The 12259-nt window shown below is 38.8% G+C and overlaps 1 protein-coding gene across 4 annotated transcripts in view; it reads left to right on the top strand.

The window, feature by feature from the left end:
- Nucleotides 1–12259, top strand: part of LOC110121671 (contactin-associated protein-like 3) — an 89701-nt gene that overhangs the window by 33835 nt on the left and 43607 nt on the right. For all 4 annotated transcript variants that reach the window (XM_070464614.1, XM_070464615.1, XM_070464617.1 and 1 more), the window contains exons 5-7: nucleotides 842–1039; nucleotides 4711–4867; nucleotides 11007–11134. In XM_070464614.1, the coding sequence (XP_070320715.1) occupies nucleotides 842–1039; nucleotides 4711–4867; nucleotides 11007–11134 (483 nt within the window). The remainder of the gene's footprint in view (nucleotides 1–841; nucleotides 1040–4710; nucleotides 4868–11006; nucleotides 11135–12259) is intronic.

Raw genomic sequence — 12259 nt, forward strand, 5'->3', positions numbered from 1 at the left:
TTATGGCGGGAGGCATATTGGGGGGGGAGATAAAAGGAGTCAAGTTGTTTTTCTTCTGTTAAAAACGTTATGGAGTATGCATTGTTTTTTAAATCTCTTTGAAAATGTAGGTAATCAGTGTAACAGAAATATGTGAGAATTTTCCAACAGGCATTCATGTAACTGTGGTCACTGCTGGGAATAGTCGATTCCTAGGCACTGTGTTTTTTAGTGCTGGCCATTGAACAGGTTGCTGACACACTGCTCATTAATTTTTGTCAAAAATACTTAGCTTCTGTTATTCTGCATGATCGTGCTTGCAGCTTATTCCTCAAATGTGTCTTTGACACATTCCTCTGATTATCAGAGGAAAAGATGCTCAGATGAGAAATATACTTGTAAAAAGATAAGTATATACATAGTAACTTTTGGCTTTCTCCTTATAGTAATGGAAACAAAAATATTAAGGCCAAAAAGTTCTATTTATAACTTTGAGTATTATAATGTAGAATTTTAAAATTTGGCCACCTGACAATGTTGCCTATAATAATGGTAGTGAAAATTTCAATAAAGAGAATCCCTCCTATTAAACATTTTGAGAATTCCACTCATTGATTCTAATTGCAAAGAGAGCTGATGACTACAAAAAAATAAAAGAAAACTTAGTTCAGATAAAAGATGCTCTGCTTTCCGTATTTACATTTAGTGAGTCCATCCTTATTACGGCTCCTTGCTTTCTCCCAACCCCTCTTCTGCCCACCAGACACAGATAAAAGATGCTCTGCTTTCCGTATTTACATTTAGTGAGTCCGTCCTTATTGCGGTCTCCTTGCTTTCTCCCAACCCCTCTTCTGCCCACCAGACACTGCGTGGACCTCAGTGCAACATAACGGCTCCCACTTGGTCAGGGTCAAAAGCTTGAATGAAGAAAGCCCCCATCCAGTATTTTTCAAGTACATGGCCAGCATGGACCAACTCCAGACCATCATTGACTATGCGGACAACTGCCAACAGGAGCTGACTTTCCACTGCAAGAAGTCAAGGCTTTCAACTCCCCAAGGTGAGTAACCAGAGTAATTAGACATCATGAGCTATTGTCCCCACAGGTCACAATGACTTGCCACAGATGCATGGGAATCTGTGCCCATAGCACCCAGGTCACAGTCTGAGATGCTTTTTCTTGGAGCAAAGACCAAAATCTTTGCCCAAAGCTGTAAATGATCTGAAGTTCCCTCCCATCCCCAGACTCAACTGGGCAACTGAGCAGTAAAAACCTCTTAAAGAGGCCCCCGGAGGGCTCAGTACTCATCTGCCATGAAAAGCAGGGGCGTCTCAATCCTTTGGTATCTTGGGAAGCATTGCTAACAAAAACATGGTTTACTTACATGGAGGTGATTATATGGTGAGAGCCTTTTTCCTACGCTGAATGTGATTAGTGTCTTGGCTAATTATAAAGTAGGGGAAAATGTTGGTATCACCAGTTCTTTCACACGTTAAGTTCTAGCAGTTTATTTTCCATATCTTTTCTTCTTTTGAAAAATTTTATTTCTGATTTTCTATTTTCTTCCTTTGAAATAGCTCATTTTGTTGGAATGTGCAGCCTGCCTGCATGAAGCATGCAATTACTTGATTTTCTGGAGGCTGGCCTGCCGGTCCTCTGATCAGGCATCTGGGGATTGGAATGAGCAGAGAGTGCTAGGCAGGTCCTCAGAGTTCAGGCTTGCCACTCAGCAGCTATGAGACTTAGGAAGTCATTTTTTCTGAGTCTTCAGGGCTAAGGCGCTAACTCTGCTAGAACCTAATTGCACCACACCTATAAATGGCATGAAGTAAATGCTACTTATTTGCATCTCTCTGGTTTATTGAATTTATAGTTAGTGCTAGCGGGTTTAGTGCTTACTGTTAGTTGATTGCTAACTAGATTGCTAATTAGATCTATTGCCAAATAGATCACTGAACTAAAATTCTATGGTCCCAGAAGAATGAGAAAGCTGCCTCCAGGAGAGTATTGTTCATGGGTTCTCTAACCAAGGAAAACAGGCAAAGACACAGTAGTGCTGAAAGCAACCACTAACAAAGCCATAAAACCAAGCCACCCTGTGAGCCAGGGAGCAAACTCATACACAGAAGCAGATGGTCTAGTCCAGAACCTGGACATTAGCCCTTCAATATAAATATGTAAAATAGCACCACCACCACCACCAACAGGTATTTAAATGCATATTTAATTGAGGCTAGGGGAAAAGATGGAAAGAGAAAAGACCTATAAACTTGATAAACACCTACTAAAGAAGCAAAATAAAGGACTTCATTAAATATACATGCTCAAGTTATTTGCATTTCTTATATGCTGCTGCTGGAGAATTTTTAGTACAAACTTAATTTAGACAAATTCACTGCAGACCTACATATTTCCAGATGTGCTTAATTAAGGTTGAGATGAGGAAGGTAAATAGTGTAGCCTGATACACCTTAAAAGTTCGCACTACTTTGCTCGGTATTATCACTAGACACAATGAGCATGCAGAGCTCTGATGTCACACTTGTGTGGAAGGAGTGAAACAACAAAGCCTGGGTCCTTGGTTGCTGCTGATTTAGTTGCTAAGTCGTGTCTGACTCTTCGCAGCCCCACAGACTGTAGCTCCCCAGGCTCCTCTGTCCATGGGATTTCCCAGGCAGGAAGACTGGAGTGGGTTACCATTTCCTTCTCCAGGAGATCTTCCCAACCCAGGGGTCAAACCCGCATCTCCTGCATTGCAAGCGGATTCTTTACGCTGAACCTGGGTCCCTCACTAGATGGCTGCAGTGTGAAAACAGCGCAAGGGGACTGCAGTTTGGGAAGAAAGTAGCTCAGGAATTTTATAGGACAGGCTGGGGACCGTCAGTCAGAATTCAGCCTTAGCTCAAGAATTTTCCACTCTCGTATTCTCAGAAGTTGTCAGGAGACCGAGTGGCGGTGGTAATCGAGAGGAGCTGTAATAAGCCTGGTGCCCAGAGCAGCAGCCCTCATATTGGTTTTGATTTCCAAGAGGGCTGGGGAGGAGCAGAGGGCCTAGGATCTCGCTCAGATCCTGGAACATTTTTCCTTCAGCATCTTTAAAGTCTCTGTGTTACGGATAGTTTCAGGGATATGATTACAGGTGGCTAAAGAGGAAGTTGTGTGACTGTGTTGACTTTAGGAAACCATTCCATCACCATACTGAGTGCTTAAGGTCGTTGAGGATGGTCGCAGTGGCCGGTGAGGGCAGTGACCCATGGGCTAGAATAATTGAGAAAGTGGAGCCGTGAACCCTGGTCATTGCTATCTTTCCTGTTCCTTTTCATTTCAGCCTCTAATACTTCTTCGTGTTATTCCTAATGCTTTCTTATGCAAATTCTCTAGGTTACTCAAAGGAATTTTGAATAGAGCCACATACATTTTGTTCCTTTAAGAACCCTTACGGTTCTCATTTTAGAGAGAAAAATGTAAACACAGTTGTGCATTTGCATATAATGATTTCTTTGCTCTTCAATCAATGAAAGAAGATGTTGAATGATTACATTTTTAAGGTGGAATTTTGAAAAATACCTATTAAATATTTATTAAATATGAAGCTGAAAAGATCTTCCACCTCCTAGAGATGTTTTCAACACATTTTAAAAACTGATGGCTGACATTGACTTCTTGGCGCACATCGCACCCGCTGGGCCCGCAGCGCATGGTAATGAATGTGTTTACAAGCTGCGAGGTTGTCAGCAGAAGCCAAAGTCTCATCGAATAGGGAGCCATAATGAGCAGTGGCGATTGTAAGTTAGGAAGAAGCTGCTACAGATCCTTGGTGGGGGCCTGATGGGGACAACTTAAGAGTGAAAAACACAGACACCTGTAGAGATTTAACGTCACTTCCGTTCCCTGCTCCCCACGCCCTGAGTCTGTGTTTACCAGGACGTCTCCTCTCCGCCTCCCTGTGTGCGCCACCTTCACCGAACGTCCTCCTCCAGGCGCTCTGTGATCCCACACTGGGGCTCCCGCAGCGTCTGCAGCATAAATAAGCAGTCTTGCAGAGCCGAGGCAGCCTCTGCTCCTGTCACTTACGCATTGCACTGAGGAGTGGGTTTTGCTGAAGATCCACTCTGTAGCTGTCTCAGATTTGTCCAAACCGAAGACTCACTCCAGGCATGAAGAAGGCTGACTAGTGCCATTTCTTTAGTTTCCAAACAGAGTAACCCATTTAGTATAAGTACGTATCCCTAAGAAACTTTAAAGATATGCTAGGAAGTGCCAGTGTTTTTAGCTAATACATAAAGTGAAAGAATTTTATATTTTGCATAACATGGAACATTTTAATGGCATTTTATTAATAGGATCTCAAACGGATTTTAGATTCAATGTATAAATTACTCTGGTTTCTATTTTGATGACAAATCTTTCTTGAACATTATTTCTGCAGAAATGATGTAATTGGAATCCTCAAGAGAAATATGTAAACATCATGCTTGAATGAGTTAGGGACAATTTGCTCATTTTCTGATAAAAGAAAAAAAATGGTTAATGATATGACTTGACATTAAAGTATGTATTTTTAAATAGTTGGGAGTCCTCCTAAAAATGATCCTATTGCAGAGTTAAAATGTAAAATATGCTTCTAAAGTCTCTCTACGCTTTAAATAAAGAGGAGCAAAGGAGCTATTTTGGGGAGGCAGGTGGTGGGGGGCAAAGTAGGTGTCACCTTTCTCATACTTGTCTTTCAGATGGAACCCCAGTGAGCTGGTGGGCTGGAAGAACCGATGAAACACACACTTACTGGGGAGGTTCTCAGCCTGATGCTCACAAATGTACTTGTGGATTAGAGGGGAACTGCATTGATTCTCAATATTACTGCAACTGTGATGCTGACCGGAATGAATGGTGATTTCCATATAATTTCCCTGTGCAAACTGTGATTTTTTTGTTGCTTAAACTATGTACCTTAGGCAGACATTGGAAATGACAGTACAATAAAGAGAATAAATTAAAGTATGCCCTAGCAACTTAAAAGTATAAGCTGTGATGTGTATGTAGTGTCATTAATCAAAAGCCTAAAATAGTAGGTAGCTACTTTTGTTTACTGGTGAATAACTAAGCATGTCTGTTTTATTTTTCTACTAAGACAAAATAGGAATGAATGTTTCCCATTCGCTGAAAGTGAAATATAAGACTTCTTAAAGTTATTTCGGTTAATAAGATGACCACCCCATGACTCACCTGGGATTATTTACTGACCTTCCTAAACTTCCAGCTGATTTCTTGAATGGCCACATAGGGGAAACCAGACAAGGCCTTGAGTCCATGAAAGAGAATACAGAGAACACAAAATTCTCCATGCAGCTGAAGGTCTCAGAAGGCTACAAACCCCCAAAAAGTCAATGAGGACAGATCTTCTAGTTAGCACTCTGAGTAGAAAAAAAATTCTCCCTGAAAACTCATGTCTACAGACCTGCTTTCACACATTTGGCGCCCAAATTGACATAACTTGGATGGTCCTTAAATTGGTTAACATGGCCACAGGTTGGCAGCACCAGTGGCTCATCCTGAGATTACACGATATTCTCCCTGGAGACCTGCCCTCCCCCTTCACACAGGTCTCACAGGATTCCCATGATAAAACGCTGCCAAACGTGGACTCACAATCCAGGGTTATACAACGCCAGAGGACACGACTGAGAGGCAGAAGAAACCCCAAAGAGTAGAGCCAACACCTAAACATCTCAGATCAAGGATACATTAAAAACATCAGATAAAATAAACATGCGAGCTGCTCAAAAAACCAAAACTAGAATTGAAACGTGAGAATCTTCCTGTTAACAAAGAAGACTGTGACTCACAAAAGAACCAAATGAATGCTTAGAAATGAATATATTAGCAGATATATCAATATATATTAGAAATGAATATATTGTCATTAATAATGACAGTATTACTCAGTTTAAAACTTTGGATCAGATGTTAGTGGAAAAGGTGTGTAAATTAAATGACACAAAAAATGAATGGAGAAAAACAAAATGGGACCTAGGAAAGTGGTGACATTGAAGAGTCATGTGAAGAAGATTGAGCATGTGTGTGATTAAAGTTTCAGAAGAAAATATTTGAGATGTAATAACTAAAAAGAGGCAGTACTCAAACAGCTGAGAAATTTCCATATTGAGGAAATATTAAAACCCCAAGCGAAAAGCAAATAGATAAAAGTAAATCCATATCTAGACATCGATGGTGAAATCAAAGAACACTAAAGAGAATGTTTAAAGGAGGAGATAGGAAAGGAAGACTTTGGAAGGAAAGACAGTCAGAGAGTTGACCTTCCCTGACCAGCCCAGAGCCCAGCCCACAGAGGGTGGAGCATGCCCCTTAGAGGGCAGAAGTGGAATGCCTGTCAAACGCCCAGTGTTTACCAAGCTGATATTTTAAGAAGTGCTATAAAATTCAGATCTAGACAAACAACACTGGAGAAATTTACCAGCAGCAGACTCCATAAAGGGATTTTTTTTTTTTAAAGCAAGCCATATTTTTTTAATCACAGGCCACTAAAAAGGTCTGTCGCATCTGTGAGATTTATTTAAACAGTTGCTAGGAAGAATTTGTTTTCTCAGTAAACACAGCAAACCTTAGACAAAGTTGTTTTGGTCGAGTCTTTGACAGTGTTAACATTAACACATGAGGCCATTTGCTTCATTGTGATGGTCTCTAAGTTGACTGATTATACCAGCAACTCGTCAACCCATTACGTATTGCAGTGTTACCACACCTAAGCATTTTAAAACTTTATGATCCTGTTTCTGCTATTTTTTGAAATTAAGACTTAAAAAAAAAAAAAAAAACCCTCATGTAACCAGGACTATTTTTGACAAAACAACATAGTGTAGAACTCTAAATGTTCTCCCCCTACAGCCTTTAAGATGAAATTACACAAAAGGGATTTTTAAAAATGATTTTCAGAATGAAACAAAGTGATATTACAAGGAAGGTTTCAGAAGCAGGAAGAAATATTGAGGAAAAAAATTATAAACATAGAGGTGGAAAGCAGGTACTGATAACATATGACCATATGTATGAAGCTGAAACATAAGAAAGCAGTCAGATCCTATTAACAAAGATGATTGTGGTTTATAAAGGAACTAAAAGACTGCTAGAAACAAAAATATTGTTGAAGTTTAAACTTGTTTTGTAAATATTTATTAGAATTAAATTGCTTAAAGTGTATATATTGAAATTTATGTATCCCTTAAAGAATTATTTCAATTCAGCAGAGGGAAGAAAGAAAAAATGGGATTTTAAAAACTTAGTTAATGCAAAAGAAGATAGAACGTGAGATTGAAAAAGAAGAGAAAGCAACAAGTCTGAGACAAAAATGTGTGAACAATCCTGCACAACAAATGTGACAAAAATAACCATTTAGATCCAGATCTCATATTACATCTTGTTTGTACAAGTGGAAATATTGAAAGCAAAGAATTACCAGCTAAATATCACAAAGTCAGTAAATTTTAAAGGTTTTTTAGGTGGATTGAGATCACTGTTACTATGTAATGATACTTCTTAATTTCACCAGAGAAAATTAACAATCCTAAACATGTATGCTTCCAATAAAAATGACTAGAAATATATATAGAAATAACTTTGACAGAACTGAAAGAAGAAATTCACAAATCAACCATGATAAGAATATGTGTTTGTAATTGGTAATCAAATGAACAAAAATTAGCAAGAACTTTTTTCCAAATTAAGTTAATTTGAATATTTTCAAATTAAGTTAACAGCTTGATTTGTTGGGAACATAAAATTATAGAACACATAATTTTCTCAAGCACATATGGTGCATTTCTGCAAACTGATTTTCCCAATGTTCCATAAAGCAAAACTCAAAAACTTTCCATGGCTGATTCATGTCAGTGTATGACAAAACCCACTGAAATGTTGTGAAGTAATTAGCCTCCAACTAATAAAAATAAAAATAAAATAAAATAAACTTTTAGTGTAGTTGTTATCCTATGGACAGTTTCTCTGATAGCAATGCAATTAGGTTAGAAATGAATAATGGAAAGCTAAAAAAATATGTGAGTTAATTCAAAATCGCAATTGGAAAGACTGGAAACAAGGAAATAAAGATTATATTACTCATAGAAAATGCAGTTGTCAACAAAGAAAGCCTAAGAGAACAAACAGAAATATTATTGAAATTAATGAGAGCTTAGTAAGACTACTTACTGAATCGAAGAATAACTGAATTCTTATCAAGAATGTGTTATTATGAGAAAGTCCTATAAAAACCAGTTGCAAAAGCAACAAAATAGTAGTGTATCTTGAAATAAAGTTAGCAAAAATATGCAAGACTTTGATAAAAAAGACTTTATAAAACTTTATTATGAAAATCAAGAAGACCTAAATAAATGGAGACATCATACCACTGCCATGAATAGGAAATCTAAGCATCTCTCCTCCAAATAAATTTCTTGATTCCATTTAATTCCAAACAAGTGCTAGACATTTGTTCATGATTTTTAAGTAGTGACAAAATGGTTCTAAAACTTATTTGGGGAAAGAATGGTACATAAATAGCTAAGATGACTATGAAGATGAAAACAAGGTGGGGAGACCAGCCCTACCAGACACGAAGAAGTCTTAATGATACCTCAGTAATTAATACAGCATGACTTTGCCAAAGGGGTGAGCCAGTAGAACAGCAAACCCGATAAAGAGCTTGGAACTTTCCAAGTATGTAATTCTGGATGATGAAAACTATACTGTCACCAGTCCCTCTTTCTCCCCAGTGATCATAACACTTAAAGTTGACACAGTATTTCTCCCCTGCAACTTTCCCAGCAACTCAACCTTCTTAAAGCTCTATTATACCTCAAAAATATCTAATGACAAACAACAAACAGTAAGAATTTCTAAAGCATTAGACTCTGAAAAAAGTGAATTTGGAGATTTTCTTACTGAATGTTTAAAACTGTTGTGAAAAATTATTATGCCTAGAAATGCAATCTTTACAAATTTGGGGAAAAACTGAAAAGCAAGAAAAGTGAGATACAATCGTAAATTAGGCAGCTTTGAGTAAGTCTGGTGACCATAGTGTTGCCAAGTCGAGCACAGTGTGCGGCTGAGCGTGAGCACGAGCTGCCGACCACGGGTTACAATATTTTGCATGAAGCATGGGCAATGGGAGTGATCTATACTAATAAAGAATTTTGAAGTAAGAATTGTTTAAAATTTTCTCAGATTCAGGAAGGTACTTAATGATATTATCTACCTTAATGCACACTATTTGCATATGATTTTTTAAAGTTTTAAGTTTCTCAATAAGAACTAATACACTTATATTTTTCCTCTAAGATATCTGCCAAAATAGCAGTCATAGGAATTAAAATACTTATTTGTAATGCTTACTGATATTTAATACCAGGAATTAATTTGGTGTGCTATTCCTGTGTTTATAACAAAATAACTTTCCCTACTGATTGCCCTGTAGTTCAGTGGCACCTTCTAGCTTGTGATCCCAACAAAGCCGGATGTTTTGTGTTTAGGATGAAGCCTGTGTGCTTCTATCGGTAGCAGTCACAGGGGCTTCCCCAGATAAAACCATGGGGCTTAATTCAGCCTGATTTTTTGAAGCAATTTGATTTTTAATATTTGTTTCTTCAATTTTAGGGTGTTTAGTCCCTATTTTTCAGATCTTACCACATGCACTGCCAGTCGCTGTGCTCAAATTTTTAAATAAAATAAAAATCTTAATAATTTAAAATTTTCCAACTTAAAAGAATATTTTGATGCCTAACAGCACTGGAATGATTAACTATTAAGTTAGGAAGATTTTTTTTTTTTTTTTTTGCAGCAAAGCTGTAAGGTGACCTGCACTATTTTTGATAATTCTTCAACTTATATAAATACATATATAATTTGGAACAATTACTATATATATGAGTGACTGGTAATTTTGTAATTGTTAAAAATGAAAACTTGCTAGGTTCTACACAGAACAATAGACAAACCAGTATTTGTCCATAAATTAGAAGTACATATGTAATTGAAATATACAATGAAAAATACGAACAGCTTACAGAAATCTTTCTACTTTGTTCAGAGAGGCCGTTGGCAGTACAAACAGCTTACTAACCATGTCCTCTGGCTTTTGTTCCAGTCATTAAATTGTATTGAACCATAGATTTTAATATGTCCCTAAATAGTCACTTACATGATGAATTTTAATATGTCCCCGAATAGTCACTTACATGATGATATTATTGTTATTTCTATTATTTATAACATCCACTAGGTTTCTGGGGGACATTGACAATGGGTTTTCTGTTCACTTCCCCAACACACAGGGCGTGACTAATAGAGGATGTGTAATAAGTGTTTGTTGAATGAATGGATGGTGAAAATCATTGGCGAAACACTTTCTCGTGCATTAGCCCATTTATTAATTTTAAGAATACATTGTATCATATCTTCCTCATGGTTTTGAATCAGTATTTTGTTTTGATTTTGTTTTTAAATTTAAGGCTTCAACAAATAGGGAAATGCTGCATAACCACAGTAGGAATTTCTGAAACTTTTAGTAAAAAAATACAAAGTCCAAAAATTGAAAACCTAATCCTGTCAGTCAGATGGTTTTGGTTTTTGTCTTTTGCTTTTTCTTCTTTTTTGAATCAAGGCAGACTGCTCTTGCCTCTGTACATGTTACGTTCCAGTGTGACACAGTGGCTGCATTGCAAACAGCAGTAAGCTGCTTCATTGCATTGAAATGCAATTTCATGTCTGTTCCTGTGACCACAGTTTTGGACCTGCCTGCTTTCTTCTCTATGGCCCTGTAGATGAACGAAGGTCTCTGGTCCGCAGAAGACCTCATTCAGCACACTAGTATGTTTGTAAGTGTTCGGAGGAGCTGTCTGATTTCCCTCCTGTCACATGTTTCCCAGTTTGGCTTAATGCCCCTTGAACCGCAGTGAGCCGCTTTTGCCCCCTGCGCATCACTAGAAACCATGTTCCGGTGGTTGTGCTTGCTTTGCAGGACCAGCACCACAGTCGTCCTGTCCCGTAAGAAGTGCCTGCCGGTCACTCAGGTGGTGACGCGAGGCGGAGGGCGGCCACACTCTGGGGCGGCTTACGCACTGGGCCCTCTGCGCTGCTCCGGGGACAGTAAGTAGTGGCGAGAGGAGCCGCCTTGACCCTCGCTGGTGTGTTTCAGTGATTCATGAGCGCTCTGACTGCCTGGGTTCATAGAGTCGCTGTCTATGCTGAGCACCTGCGCTTCGTCAGGAATGGATTAACCTATAAAATAAGCGTATGTGGCTAACATAACAGAAAAAGTACTACCTCTGGATTATGTGTTTTTATATAGCATCTAGGGCTTCCCAGGTGGCGCTAGTGGTAAAGAACCCACCGGCCAATGCAGGAGACATAAGAGACGCGGGCTTGATCCTTGAGTGGGAAAGGCCCCCAGGAAAAGGGCATGGCGATCCACTCCAGTACTCTCCCCTGGAGGGTTTAATCCCACGGGCAGAGGAGCCTGGCGGCCTCCGGCCATAGGGTCGCAAAGAGTCAGACGTGATTGAAGTGACCTGGTCCACAGGCACGCATATAGAATCTACACCAGACTCTGCTGAAACACTCATGGAATCATTTGAAATAGCATGTATCTTGTTCAGCAAACATCCAATATGTACCTACTAAGTATAAGACATTTTGCTGAGGGCTGAAATGCCTGAAATTGGTGAAATAATGAGAAAATGAGAGGACAGAATCCATCAAGTGCATCTATGCATTAATGCCTTCTAGTAGTTCTTAATATTTACACTGGAAGCCTTGATGCTCTTAACTCCACTTACCCCTCCAACTGCACCTTAATTTCTTTCATATCCTTCACTGCCCCCAAATAACTGAAATAAAATGAGTCCTATTTTTAATTTTCCTGCTTCTAGTCTCTCTTGAATGTAAGACAGATACTCTCCTTCATTACTCCTCAGAAGCTGGGTTTTCTAGGTCACGAATGAGAACGCGACATTGCTAAGTCCAACTCTTATTCTCTGATAAATATCTGAATTGACCTGTCAGCAGCTTTGGAATTCTCCCATGATTCCCTGATCTTTGAGTCACTTTCTTTACTTGGTAGCCAGCATACCACAAAATTCTGTCTTTTCCCTTCTTTCCCTAACCTTCTTCGTCTTGCCAGTGGGACAGTGTTGGGTTCCCCAAGGCGCTATTGTCTGCCCTCTTTCCTGTCTGTTCTTCACTGGTGCTCTTTGCCTATTATCTCATGGCTTT

The sequence above is a fragment of the Odocoileus virginianus genome, unplaced genomic scaffold (genome assembly GCF_023699985.2).
Source record: "Odocoileus virginianus isolate 20LAN1187 ecotype Illinois unplaced genomic scaffold, Ovbor_1.2 Unplaced_Contig_34, whole genome shotgun sequence".
Lineage (NCBI taxonomy): Eukaryota > Metazoa > Chordata > Mammalia > Artiodactyla > Cervidae > Odocoileus > Odocoileus virginianus.